The sequence below is a fragment of the Babjeviella inositovora genome, assembly GCF_001661335.1.
Source record: "Babjeviella inositovora NRRL Y-12698 unplaced genomic scaffold BABINscaffold_3, whole genome shotgun sequence".
Taxonomy (NCBI): Eukaryota; Fungi; Ascomycota; class Pichiomycetes; order Serinales; genus Babjeviella; species Babjeviella inositovora.
Genome location: NW_017566840.1, coordinates 1,087,077 through 1,100,812, shown reverse-complemented (window position 1 = coordinate 1,100,812; position 13,736 = coordinate 1,087,077). Strand labels below are relative to the sequence as shown.

Here is a 13,736-nt window from a genome sequence, read left to right as displayed (position 1 = left end):
ACTGGTAAAGAATATTTAGAAACATAAGAAAGCTCCGCGACGGGGAATTAAACCTGGTTCCCCGCGACAAGCGGGGATTCTAGTCACTAAACTATTACGGATTACTCGGTGTGTTATTTATGATTCAATAAATAGAACTTAGGGAGATGTTAAATAGCTTCCCTTTATGTGGAGTGCTTTACTGCCCTGGCTGGAGATAAAGGTTGCAGCACCGTTGAAAGTGAAAGCTGCAGCACCATTGAAGCTGGGAGAAGGAATATACGATGCAAACGGAAGAAGATGTTCCAGACTCTACCTCTACGGATTGTATACATCTACTTTGTTAGATTTTAACGGTGCAATAAAAGCAACCCAATGTTTGACTCTGGTGCCATAGTGTCCGAACCCTAGAGCACACGTTTCAGTTCTTTCACCGGTAATAATTTGGCAAGAGATAAACACATGCATCGGCCTCATTACTGTTTTCGCTTCATACCCCGGATAACGCAATTGGACGGAAGCTACGCCTCTATGGATATGGGAACGTACTCCAAAAGAGGCGCAGTGGATCAGTTCTAAGCCGCCATTCCCCACATAAACATCCAGCCTGCCGCTATCAGTGGGAGCCTATCCGATGGCCTGAATTGGAAGGGCTGTGCATTTAGTCCACGTGTGAATGGCTTCTTACTCTAGATTTAAATCCATTGCGGCTACAGCACCATGGCTATTAATCCTCATAGAACCTTTCCAGGGCCTAGTTCCAGTTACAGCCTCAAATAAACGAGGGAAAAAAAAATGAAACACTAAGAATTAGTTTAAGCCCGTTTATTTCTCGTGCTGTTGTAAGCTTTTCGAGATGCATGCGACCGGTCAAGAGGTTGAATGCATAACGGGGCTGTACAGTCGCAATCGTTTTCCAACGCGAAGCGTACACGACCCACCGCAGACAAAATAGCGTGAGGAGTGACCCCAACACTACTAAAGCTGTGTAAGTCTAGACCATCTTTATAAACTTTTTAAACCGTGCTTTGGTTGTATGCAAGACGGGATCGGACTGAAGCCCCCATATACACCAGAATACTATATGTATTTTAGAGACATTCTCGGTACTACAGGTTCTGACCGAGTTAATACCATGCTTTTCAAGTGTATGTTTCAAGGGCTATGGGATTTTCGAAGCCCGTATATACCTCCACACTTCCAGCAGGCTTCTAGCCTGCGCTTAGGCATATGCAGTCTAAAGTTCAGGGATCTCAATATTCAGAAACAATGCACCTAAGCCTGTAAGTTTGAGACGTTTAATTGCTAGGGGCTGTGCATGATTTTTATCACAGCCATTGCTGTAGGAATTGTCGGGTTTGTATAAAACAAAGAAGGTTGCCCATATTTACCCACAAATACCGTTCGTACCAAACATCTACAACTCTAATCTACAGATATGGGGGTTGACATTCAAATTTCGCTTAATAAATCCCACTACACCAGTGAACCCATCAATGGGAAAGTGCTCATCCACAACAGCTCCGAGTTAACCTTAGATTATGTCGAGGTGAAGCTCGAAGGGGTAGCACGCTCCAGCATCAGAGTTCGCGGGAAGCGGAGACGCCGCCAGAGAAGAGCCTTGCAGTTGGATAGAATCCCTAACGAGGAACACAAAGTGTTGTACCAAACGGTCATCGTTTTCCCCCCACCTGAGATCCGCAAGGTTGCCTCCCCAAACACGCAGTTCACGTTGCCGCCTGGAAAACACAATTTTGAGTTTCTGTTTCAAATCCCGGTTGACAACTCCTCCGAGCAGCAGCATACCAAGTATCCATCCTCGGACGGACATTTAAAGTGCCCGTTGCCTCCGACCATGGATACCGTCAAATTAGACCGCAGTAGACATCAGCGGGGTGAAGCTGAGGTCAAATACTACGCCAAAGTCGTTGCTAAGCGGAAAGATCTTATGAAGCTCAGCTCGCGCAAAAAGTTTGGCTTCACCTTTTTCCCGGTAGACGTGGCGAGAGACCCTCATCTCACACAGCTGGTGGTTTCCCAAAATCACATTTTCCACGAAAAATTCCCTGTTTACGTCCCCACCCATGGCTCTGACCAAGATATCAAACAGGAAGAGACGTACGAGTTATTGGGGGCCCCGAAAACATCCATCTCTGACTCATTCTCTTCAAAGAAACGCAGTTCTCGTAAAGAGACCGCACAGCAGTATGCTGCACATGCCCGGGACATTCCGATCCAGTTACAGGTTCGTTTCCGCGAGTTACCTGGAGTCCGTGCTGGCACTGCCAACAACTTCAGCCTTTACCTTATTACCAAATTACCTCCCCAAGCGTTCCAGCTTGGAAATGGAAATTCTTCGGGGTTGGGCCAGTTTTATTTGAACAAAATAGACATTGTGTTGGCGGGGTTGACAGCGATAAAGACAGGCGCGTTGCGGCATGAGGGGTGTACCAATTGGTCGCTTGGGGCTTACGAGGGGCTTCACCGTATTGATTTGGCCAATGCCCAGCCATCATTGTTGGACCCATCCATGTTTGAGATTGAGATTCCTAAAGCGTTGTTTGGCACGCCGAAAAGGGCGTTTGCCGGGTTGGTTCCGAGCTTCCAAGTTTGCAACATCGAGCGGTCCTACACAATTAACGTTGTTGCCAACTTTAAGTACACTGCTGACGAGAAAGGGAAGTTATTGGGACTTTTGAGTCGGAATAAGGTGGAACTAAACGCAGGGGTGCAGGTTTGGAGCGGTATCAACGCGGGAGAGGAAGCTTCCGATCAAGGATTAGACCTCTTGAGTCCGGAGTACGTACAGGTTGGTATCCCGTCAGGTTTCCCTGACGAAAAAAACATGGAGGTTGACAGCGATGACTCTCCAGATCACGACTGGGATGACGAGGCAAATTATAGCACCCAGTACCCCAGAAACGTTCCTGGTGATGAGGATAGCTCGTTATCAGACATGGATCCGGTGTATGGAACCGCAGAATCGGCTGTACGCGGGCAACTGCCACCACCGAATTATGCCTTTTCAGGAGGCAGAACTGTCTAAAACCAGGTGCTTCACGATTTAATAGAATTTAAGTTTTTTTTTTCTCTTTCTTTTTTCACGTTTTTCTTTCTCACCTAATGTATAATGTTATTTCCATTATTTACTGTTTCCACCATTTAATCAATAACTGTTAGGCTACGCTACATCTTTCTGAGGTAAATTAGACCCTGTTTTAATTGGAGAGCATGACAATGGCCAACGTCATGGGGCATATGCAATGCTATGCAGATAAGACGCGTTGAGCTCCGCTGCTCAGCCTGCAAAAAAAGATGTGGCTGTACGAGTCGGTCTAAAACGGCAGTACCCGGATCAGCCCATTTATCGTTATAGAAATTCTCGCTCTACCTTTCAACAGCTGAGTATGACAGCTAACCGGTAATATTTGCAACGACCACGCTCTGTTAAGAAATGCACGCTGGTGACGAAGAGCAAGATCCATTCAACGGATAAGTTTCATGTTAGATTCCCAGACTAGCTTCATCTAGTTTTAGCTTCAAAGATGCAAGGGACTTCGTTATGTCTTTGCATTCAGGTTTAGACGCTGGGCGAAAGCTTGTCAACGGGGCTGTACTGCGATGTCCCCGACAAGTGGCAGGCGCTATGCAGGTGATAAAAAAATAACCACCGGACTTTCTTCCGTAGGCACAAGCTCTTGGACCAACCTTTAAAGTTCAGAGTAGCTATTGCTATAGCCAATTTTCAAACCGCAATAGCTAATAGTGGAGCAGATTCTACCCAGACCACCGCCTATACTTCCTGCGTTTAAGCTCGTACACGTGCAGCAGGCGTTGATTTTGTATTTGGAGGCGCATTATTATCAGGAGGGGCTCAGCTGTTCCAGGGCTGTCATGCATTCCACCAGCCCTTTGAGAAATCCATATCGAGGCCGAGAACAAAGGACGGACCCTAGTACTTATACCAGAATAAGATCGCATTTCTAGAAAGGCTAACCATACCTTTTCCACTCTCTTATTCTTCTCAATCCAATCATGGGCGTTGACATCCAGATATCTTTAAACAAGCTAAACTACACCAGCGAGGCCATCTTCGGGGAGGCTCTCGTCCACAACACCTCTGAATTATCTGTTGATTACATCGAGATCAAGCTTGAAGGGGTGGCGAGCACCATGGTCTGGGTCCGCGAGTACCAGAGAAACGCCAGCGGAAACGTCAGGAACTACGACAGAACCTATACCGAAGAACACAAGGTCTTGTACCAGACAACGATAGTTTTCCCTCCCCCAAACGTGCGTCAGGTCGCTTCGCCTAAAACGCAGTTTACGTTGACCCCGGGGAGGCATACCTACCCCTTCCACTTTACCATTCCGTATGACAACTCCAGTGAGATGAACTTTATCAAGTCCCAGAGTACCAGAGGCCATTTCCCCTGCTTCTTACCCCCTTCCTTGCCCAATGTTCAGTATAACCAAAACAATAACATGCGAAGCAATGCGGGAGTCAACTACTACGTGAAGGTGGTGGCCAAACGCAAGGGCTTTTTGAAGCTCAGCTCGAGAAAACAAGTGCCATTCAATTTCACCCCTGTTGACATGGAGAGAAATGTCGATAGCGGAAGGTTGGTCCTTACCAAGGACCATGTGTTCCAGGGAAAAGTTCCTTTGCTTGTGCCTGTGGGAGAGGACAAGGGAGGCCAGACTTACAGGGAATTAGAGACCCCTAAAGCGTCCAGGGGCTCCTCTATGTTTTCTCGAAGTGCCGGCAACGCCCGCAAGGAGCTCGAACGGGAGAACGCTTTGCACGCCAGGGACGTGGAAATCCAGTTGCAAGTGCGGTTTAAAGACGTGCCGGGAGTCCGCTCGGGATCTGGAGACAATTTCGGGATCTATGTCACTTCGAGGTTGCCCCCGCAGGCGTTCCAGCTCAGTAACGGCGAATCCTCCGGCTTGGGCCAATTCTTTTTGAGCAAATTAGAGGTTGTTCTTACCGGGATGACATCTATTAGAGCAGCCGGGTATGTCGACCAAGGGTCCAACAGCTGGCGGCTTGGCGATTACGAAGGGTCCTACCGTTTCGATCTTGCAAATGCAGTCCCATCGCCACTAGACCCCAGTTTATACGAGATTCTCCTTCCGCGTGAGTTACACACCCCCGCTGGCCAAAGAAGATCCTACCCCGGCTTGGTTCCCAGCTTCCACATGTGTAGCATCCGCAGGTGGTATACTTTCTATTTGACAGCAAAGTTCAAGAGCACGGCGGAGGAGAAGGGAAAGTTTATGGGGATGGGGAGTCAGAATAAGGTCGAGTTGGGGCTGGAAGTGCGAGTCTGGAGTGGTTTCAACATGGATGGGCTGATACAAAAGGAGATTCCCGTGATGATGATTCCTGAAGCAATGCCACCGGTTCAAGCGAAAGAAACGATTTACAGCGCACATGGCGAGAAAAGCAGTCTTGGAGTCCAAAGCTACGCCGAGGAAAAGTCATCGAGCGGTGCGCTTCCAGCTTCAGGTAGGGAGCAAAGCTACGATCAAAAGTCTTTTACATATGACCAACCAGCAGGGTTTGCCAGCTACAGAGGCGAGGAGAGCTATCCTGTTAGACAGAGCAATCTCGCCACCTTTGAGACCAGTAATCACGACCAAGCGTCAGCCTTCGAAACAGGCCGTGATGACGAAGACGCACCGCCCCCAGAATATGACGCAACGCTCGGGAAGATTGCATTTTAGTTCACGGGAATGTGACCAATAAACCTGCTAATATAACTGTACCTACGTAGTTTAGATGGAAATACGGGTGCGGGTTATACCACGTAGTAGTTATGGTTTATATTTAGCGTGGTGGCTTATTTCCAAACGGTCAACATAAAGATCTTTACGTAATTTTTATCTCTTGAACGTTACAAGCTTTTTCCACCCTTCGTATCCCCTGTCTATCTCCCAGTTCTAACTTCACATAACTTATCCCCTCGTATAATTTGGATTACACCGCAATCCACCAACCCAAGGCGAGAGTGTTTAAAGAATACAATCCCACTCTCAATCGTGCACCATAAAATATTCCCATATCTTTGCGTGTATTTCGATTAACATTGATACAATAAAGCCTACAGTGTTTGTATCCTGTAGAACGCATCTCGCCACCGTGCATGGCTAATCTTTAACCCGTGGATACTCTTTTGCGTATCTAAAACACCATCTACTTTTGTCGCACAAACGTCACCAAAAGCAGTAAATCTCTCCCCTTCGCTCTATGGTTGAGTTACAGATCATTCTTGACAAAAGCAGCCGGCTTACGGGCCGACAACACACTAGCGAGCCCATTAGCGGCAGCGTCCACGTTTCCATCGCTGATTCTTTCTCAGTGGACTACATCGAGGTGAGGCTCGAAGGCGTAGCCAAAACCAAAGTCAAGGTCCGTGAGAAGCACAAAAATACCACCAGAGACAAGGTTTCGACCGAAGAGCACCGATTATTGTACCACACCACTGTTGTGTTTCCCCCTGCAAACATCCGGGCTGTGTCTTCCCCAAAGACACAATTCACGCTTACCCCGGGGAGTCGCCAGTACCCGTTTCGGTTCGTAATTCCCCACGACAACTCCAGCGAGATTGATCTCGCAAAGGCGCACAAAACCTCAGGTCACAAGCCTTGCTTCTTGCCCCCGACCTTACCCCCTACCGTACTTGAGGCGAACAGGCGGGGCGATCTGCTGGCAGAAGCAGAGATTGTCTACTATGTGAAGGTGGTCTGTAAACGCAAGGGCCTCTTCCAGTTAAGCGCCACGAAGGAAGTGACCTTTGACTTCTTGCCGGTAGATATTGACAGAGACACAGACGGCAGTTGTCTAGTTCTCGCCAAAGACCATATTTTCAGAGAAAAGGCGCCGTTGCTTGTCGCCGTTGACGAGCGAGAAGAGGCGTATAAGGAGTTGCAGGCGCCCCAAACGTTTCTCTTTACAACCATGTTTTCCTCGAACGCCAACAGGGAGCTAGCACGCGAGTACTCTCTCCACATCAAGGACGTTGCGGTTCAGTTGCAGGTGCGGTACATCGACATGCCTGGAGCACGCTCCGGATCTGCAGACAATTTCTCCGTGTACGTCACCACTACTCTACCTCCCTCCATGTTCAAGCTCAGCAATGGTGAGTCTTCGGGCTTGGGACAAGTGTTTTTGAGCAAGATGAAGATGATACTAACCGGGACAACGTGGGTGAAAGCAGGCGAAAGCTCCCACCAAGGGTCCACCACCTGGCCGCTTGCTTGCTTTGAGGGCTTGCACCGCTTTGATCTTGCTGATGCCGTGGAATCGCCGCTTGAGCACGGGGTGTATGAAGTGCTCGTTCCCCATGAGTTGTACAGAGAGGTGGGAAGCCGTACGCTGTACCCTGACATGGTGCCCAGTTTTGACGTTTGCAGCATCAGACGATGGTACACGTTGCAGGTGACGGCTGAGTTTAAGGCCACTGCCAACGAGACGGGCTGGTTCTTTGGCTTGATAAGCTGGAATAAGGTGACGTTGGACCGTCGCTTGACGCTTTGGAGCGGTCTCGGCTTGGATGGCCTGGTTCCGAGTGAAGAGATTGAGATAGAGCGTAGGCCCTTCCCTGGAAGGCTCAACAATGAGGGATTTTCTCAGGAAAAAGGCAAGGTTGGAAAGGAGTCTCAAAGCGAGTCTCTTATCGTGTATGGCGAGCTGGAGTCTTGGAACTCGGAGGCTACCGAGGGGCCCGCGCCACCAGCTTACAGCACAGTTTTGGAACCTCCAGAGTCCGATCCGGGATCTATGGAGTAGTTGGCCAGATTTATGCCCGCGTTCTTTCTACGTCGGTTAGATGAGGCGAGAAATGGCGTTTGTTTTATTAGTACCGATCTTGTTTGCTATGGAAGGTTACTGAAATTCTGAAGCCCAACTGTTTATTTTTTTTTATTAGTACTAGACCTATTGTGTTGAACCGTTGCGTAGGATACGATTAGGCTGTCATCACAGGAGCAAACATGCTGCGTAACGTGGAAGCTGCAAGTATTAGGAGTTTTTGTTTAAAAGATAGGGATTATCGATATCAATTTAATGCCAGGCTATGTTGAACCGAAATTTTGACCCGCAATCATACTTATGAAACCAAGAAGAATTGTACCTCTTAGAAAGCGCCGCCACTTCCGTGTACTACAGAATCAACGGCAACGTAGTACGACGTTCTTCAAACAGACATCAAACGGCCTTGTAGCATTAGAAATATAGCTGAACTGATTTCAACATTTTCATCCATAGACAAGTCTATTTCACCTGCTACCTCCTGATTCTGAGTTTCGGTGAGCGTATCAATCGACTCCAACCAGCAGCCCACTTTAATACCCGTATTAACATCCTCCCAATTTTCTGCAGCAAATGGCGTGAAGCCGCTCGGCATAACGAGACGCTTTCTAAGACCTAGCTCAGTCGCAATCAGGTTAACAATCACGCTGGGTAAAAACGACACGGCGATGTATTCCGGACTGGCAACATTGGTAGTTAAGTTACCATGGAATTCCGTTTCATTAAACGCATACGTGCCACGAGGATATACAGATGTGAGACTGAAGTTTCCTCCGGCTGAATTCACGATCGCATGGGTCTGTATAGCGTCATCACTGTGCCGCTCCACTACTAACGCTACACTTAGCTAGGCATGGTAATTCGTCGTAAGCGCATGCTCAGTTGTATTCCCGTGGTGGTTGGTTGGTCTCGGGCCTCGCGTTTATTCACTAGTACCCGCTGAATTTTTAGCCGTCGCAGTGACGGCAAAGACTAACATCGCAATCGTGGCTACTGTCAGTTGGTAGATCTGAAACCCGATCTCAAAGTTGGTCATTTCTTCTCCACCAAGTAACCTGTTGTAAGAATCCCATAATACAGTCGCAGAACCCAAGCCCGTGACCCCCCACAATATTACCACGTTTAGTTTGTTACCTGCCAACATAATACTTAGATACGCCAATACGGCGCCGACGATAACACATGTAGCCCTGTCCAATCCCCTCGTGAATAGCGGTAAAATGACGCTAACTGTGGCAAGGCCGATAAGCATTAAGTTGAATGTTTTCAGAAGCATGGTGGATATTGAATTGTTTTTAACTAAGGACTAGAAACTATTAGGGGAGATTTGACTCCTCAAATAGAAAACGAACTTGTTCTAAAAACGAACTTGTCCTAATTTTCGGGCATGCTCCAATTTACGAGCTTGTTTCATTTTGTAATAACACATGCTAAGCCTTTTAGTAGAACATGCTTTGATCGTTAGATCTGAACTAGATATACAAGGAGACGGCCAGTCGGTTTTTGTATAGACCAGCTGATGAAGCTATACCTCGCGTAAGACTTGATTAGTATATAAATACGCAGCTGAGCCACAAAATCACTCATTTTCCATCTTGTATTACAAGAACAAGCTTCTGATTAAGCTACTTCAACCAATTGAAAGTGTAGTTTCCTGTATAGCTCTACAGGCGTGTCACTCTCAAACTAAACCGTTCCAGGTAAATAGCCACCCCTTTAAAACAACCAACGTCGGCATTAATATATTTAAGGTGATGACAGGCCCACAGAATTATTTCTAGGCTTATCGTTACCACTAAAACGGCCAGATCTTATATGTAGGTTATTAATAGATCTATGCATGTGCGCCATAGCCCCCATACGTACGCCGTAGTTCGCAATACGGTTAAGGGGCTAGCTGCATACTTGCCACTGCGCCTAAATATAAAGCAGACACAAATCCCTCATTATCAAGTCTGTATACCCTTTTCCCCACCTACAATGAATCCTTTATCCATTATAAGTTTCACCTCCGTGTTGGCCTTGGTAGCCAACGCATACACGTACGATGAAGAAGCTACTGCTGCTCAAATGGCCACCGGCTATGCCAACCTCATCATCAACTCAACATTATCGGGCTACATTGGGCCGAAATACGACCCACAACCATACTTACTAAGCCAAGAAGAATTGTACCTCTTAGAAAGCACCGCCACTTCCGTATACTACAAAATCAACGGCAAGCAGCAACGGTGGTTAATGTTACCGGAAGGCCTGGTCTTGCGTTATAACCCGAAATTCGTCGAGTGGGAAGCCCCTCCAAAATTTTATGGATTTGATTCGTCCAGCGACGAGAAATCTGAAGTGAAGGAAGCATACCCGGTGCATTCGGAAAGAGAAAAGCTCTTGTTGGCTTATTTGGAAGAGAGTCAATTAAGCCAAGAGGAGGTGGTGAGCCTGTTTAACAAACCGGAAGACAGACAACGCCATGAAGATGATTTGAAATGGTACAGATTAAGAATGGAAGAAATGGGTGGTCAACCAGAGACGCCATTATGGTACAGTTTTGATGATTTCGGGTATCTTGACTCAATGAAGCCGTCTTCGTACCTGTATAGGAGGAGTGCCTGGATGGAGGTTAAGGACTTTTTGAGATACCAGGGTTGGGTGGTGATCTTGTTTGTTGCATGTATGGGTGTTGTTTTCTGTGGTACTTATTATCACGTATCTAGAAAGATTCACCAGAATTTTGGATCTGTCAAAATCTAAGGTATTTTTATGCCAGATGGCAGAACGTGTTGGGGTAGCCTTACATACTTTTTCAATGGATCCTCTTTTATGACTTTATGTTTCTCTTTTGTTTCGCGTATAATATATCAAAGTACGTGATAACTAATCAGGTGGCATATTCTTAGATCACTGGGAGATGTGGGGGAAGCACATTGACAGATTTGGAAGCCAAATTATCCAGCCACAATGTCTCCCCTCCAGCGAAAGATAATTCAGATGTAATAGTTAGACTCGGACTGGAGTGGCATCCATCCCACGCACACCCCGCTATGACCTGCTTATACAAACAGACGTACAGTGTGACCAACTTCACCCATTAAAGATAATAAACGTGTTGGGTAATTAATATTCAAAACGCATACTCTACCCTCTGCATGCCAATAAATTACGTGAATCAGACCCATTCCTTTTGCCACGCAAAGTCCTGCCTTACACGGTTGTACTGCACTCTACGAGAGTCACGGTGACGGGAGTTCCATGCAGCCTTCCGCGGATAGCCGAGGCTTTGGTTCGGAGTCGTTGGCGCCGTGTTTGTGGGGTGTTCTCAAGGGCTTATCAACAGTTTAGTGCAAGGGATTCAATCAGAAATCTGTCAACCATCGACTACGGATATGCAACCCTGTCCGAAAGGCACATCGGAAAATACGTCATATACGTTTTCCTGCATGACACCCTTATCACCCTTGTTTAACTGCCTATCTAGCATTAACGATCAAGAGCTAAATTATAGGTTCGGGGCTATGGTCATCCACGCAACTAGTGCAAATCAAACTCGATTAGAATTCATTGGACCCTCCGGCCATCCTTATCGGATAGGCTCTGACTCATGCGTGCTAAAGTTGTAATCTTTCGCACGCCATGACACCATTTGCGTGGCATCGCTAATATCGATTCTCAGCTCATTGCATCTTCATATGCATCACATGCATCTAAATTTTGAATGTTAATCTAATTTCCTCAGTGCTGACACTCTTCCGTAATTCCGAGTTTTGCTGATTGCTAGATCCTCGCCACATGCCTCCACCATCGGCGCCAACTAGTTTACATTTCTCATCTTAATGTAATTATGGTATCTCAACTAATACTACATCCGATCAAGAGAAATTGGCCGCGGGAGTGACCCTCTCTATATAAACTGGGGTCTTTCTCAGGGCCATTTCAAAAGTGGCACTCAACAAAAACTACTTCACAATGGGAATTAAAATAAAAATCAAGCTAGCGAAAACACACTATACCAACGAGCCCATTACGGGCGTGGTGATTGTCCACAACACCTCCGATATCACGGTTGATCACATCGATTTGAAGCTTGAAGGGGTCTCGAACTGCAAAATAAGGCAGCCGGTGAAAGAGGTAACTTCCGATGGCCTAATCGTTACCAAAGCCCGAACGGTGATGTCGGAACACAAGTTGATGTACCAAACCCTCGTGGTCTTCCCGCCTCAAAACGTACGTTGTGTTTCATCCCCCACCACACAATTCACCTTGACCCCAGGGAAGCATGTCTACCCGTTCGAGTTTGCCATCCCCTACGGGACCGATAGCTACGGGCTGTATGATCCTAACCACATTACCTACTCCTTACCTCCTACCCTAGCCCGAGTGAGTTTCCGTCAGGGCAGCGATAGGCAAGGAGAAGTAGAGGTCAGCTACTACGTCAAGGCGGTAGTGTACCGAAAGGGGCTACTCAATACGAACACACGGAAGTTTCTAGCCTTCAATTTTGCTCCCGTCGACGTAACAAGACCGGTAAATGTCGGACAGTTAACGTTGAGCAGACTTCACACCTTTGTGGGGAAAGCCCCTTTGATGGTTCCAGACAAACATAACGAGGGTGACTACAAGAGGTTGGAGGTGCCCAGATCCGCCCTCTCGCTTGCGGGATCCATGTTTTCCAAGGGGTCGATTATTGCACGGAGGGATATCAACCAAGAATACCCGCTTCATACCAGGAATATCGTGATTAATATGCAATTGCGGTTTAATGGGTTGCCCGGACTCCTTTCCGAGTACGCAGACAACTACGACATTTACGTCACTACAAAAAGGGTGCCAAAATCGTTTCGGTTGGCTAATGGCGAGTCTTCGGGATTGGGGTTGTTTTTCTTGTCCAATATAGAGATTAGGTTGACAGGTCTCACGCAATTGACGGTGGGGACAAAACACGCACATGAGGGCTTAACCCATTGGCTCATCGGGGCGTATAATGGGTCTCATTCGTTCGACCTTGCCGATGCTACCCCATCATCATACAATCCAGCCATCTATGAAGTCATGATTCCCCGTGAGGTTTACAGCTCTCTGTGCGGGCTGGCTATCAAAAGAAGGTATCACGGCGTGGTTCCGAGTTTCAGCGTGGACAACATCACCAGATCCTACCAGTTAGGTGTGAAAGCAGAGTTCAGGTACACTGCGGAAGAGCGAACCATCCTATCACTGAACAAGAACACGGTAGAGTGGGAGCTGAAGGTGCAGGTGTGGAGTGGGATCGATGCAGTGGGACCCGCTCAGGTTGTTACCACGCCGCGGACACCTGAGAATATCCCGCTCACCGAAGTCCCATCTGGCAGTCCCATCGGTATGGGTATTGAGGCATTTCACCATCGCACGGGTAGCTATACTGCCGCCGAGCCCGGGCTTACTATCTGGGATCCGTCGTACATCACACCCAAACACAGTCGGGAGGGGTCCGAAGAGCCACCACCTGGTTACGACATGTCTGCTTTAGATCAGCGGGTATACTGAGAGCCGTATTTGTCCCTGGCTAATTATATATTGTATTATTAATGCTTTATTGATCTAATTGGAACCCCTTAGAGACATGGCTATTATACCCAGTAGGCCAGCCTGCCTACCTGGAGGTCAGTGTCTGTCGCTAAGCCGCCGGCACATGGCTTGAGCGGGGTTTAATTCACGGCTCTTCGCACGTGTTAAAGATATATAATTAATAGGTATATCTGCCATTTACTGTGGAGATTTTACACACCATTTCAAATAGCCTCAAAGTGTATCTATTCGCCAAGAACACCAAGTAAGCGTTGCTAAATCCCGCCAGCTCTTAAAGCTCGTCCGCGAGTTCTGCCAAGCTTATGGTGGATCATTGTGGCTCACAGGACCGATATCACAGGCAGCCATAAAAAAGCTCCATGCCAATCCCAGAAAAATGTCACCG

General features: G+C 47.3%; 6 protein-coding genes across 6 annotated transcripts; 5 read left to right on the top strand and 1 right to left on the bottom strand.

Annotated features, from left to right (window-relative positions):
* The first annotated feature begins 1,308 nt into the window (after nucleotides 1-1,308).
* BABINDRAFT_160716 (uncharacterized protein) lies at nucleotides 1,309-3,162 on the top strand. The gene has a single exon (XM_019128404.1). It carries the CDS (start codon nucleotides 1,418-1,420, stop codon nucleotides 3,023-3,025), a length of 1,608 nt encoding a protein of 535 aa, XP_018986692.1. The 5' UTR covers nucleotides 1,309-1,417; the 3' UTR covers nucleotides 3,026-3,162.
* An 852-nt stretch (nucleotides 3,163-4,014) lies between these two features.
* BABINDRAFT_166045 (uncharacterized protein) lies at nucleotides 4,015-5,709 on the top strand (the record flags this gene model as incomplete). The annotated part of the gene is made up of 1 exon (XM_019130388.1): nucleotides 4,015-5,709. The coding sequence occupies one exon, from the start codon at nucleotides 4,015-4,017 to the stop codon at nucleotides 5,707-5,709; it is 1,695 nt and encodes a 564-aa protein (XP_018986691.1).
* A 523-nt stretch (nucleotides 5,710-6,232) lies between these two features.
* Nucleotides 6,233-7,774, top strand: BABINDRAFT_166044 (uncharacterized protein; the record flags this gene model as incomplete). The annotated part of the gene is made up of 1 exon (XM_019130387.1): nucleotides 6,233-7,774. The coding sequence occupies one exon, from the start codon at nucleotides 6,233-6,235 to the stop codon at nucleotides 7,772-7,774; it is 1,542 nt and encodes a 513-aa protein (XP_018986690.1).
* A 563-nt stretch (nucleotides 7,775-8,337) lies between these two features.
* On the bottom strand, nucleotides 8,338-9,087 carry BABINDRAFT_160714 (uncharacterized protein). Its single transcript, XM_019128403.1, has one exon. It carries the CDS (start codon nucleotides 9,069-9,071, stop codon nucleotides 8,718-8,720), a length of 354 nt encoding a protein of 117 aa, XP_018986689.1. The 5' UTR covers nucleotides 9,072-9,087; the 3' UTR covers nucleotides 8,338-8,717.
* Nucleotides 9,088-9,583: 496 nt separating this feature from the next.
* Nucleotides 9,584-10,859, top strand: BABINDRAFT_123465 (uncharacterized protein). Its single transcript, XM_019126955.1, has one exon. The coding sequence runs from the start codon at nucleotides 9,632-9,634 to the stop codon at nucleotides 10,541-10,543; it is 912 nt and encodes a 303-aa protein (XP_018986688.1). The 5' UTR covers nucleotides 9,584-9,631; the 3' UTR covers nucleotides 10,544-10,859.
* A 703-nt stretch (nucleotides 10,860-11,562) lies between these two features.
* On the top strand, nucleotides 11,563-13,721 carry BABINDRAFT_160713 (uncharacterized protein). The gene has a single exon (XM_019128402.1). The coding sequence runs from the start codon at nucleotides 11,756-11,758 to the stop codon at nucleotides 13,307-13,309; it is 1,554 nt and encodes a 517-aa protein (XP_018986687.1). The 5' UTR covers nucleotides 11,563-11,755; the 3' UTR covers nucleotides 13,310-13,721.
* Nucleotides 13,722-13,736: the final 15 nt, after the last annotated feature.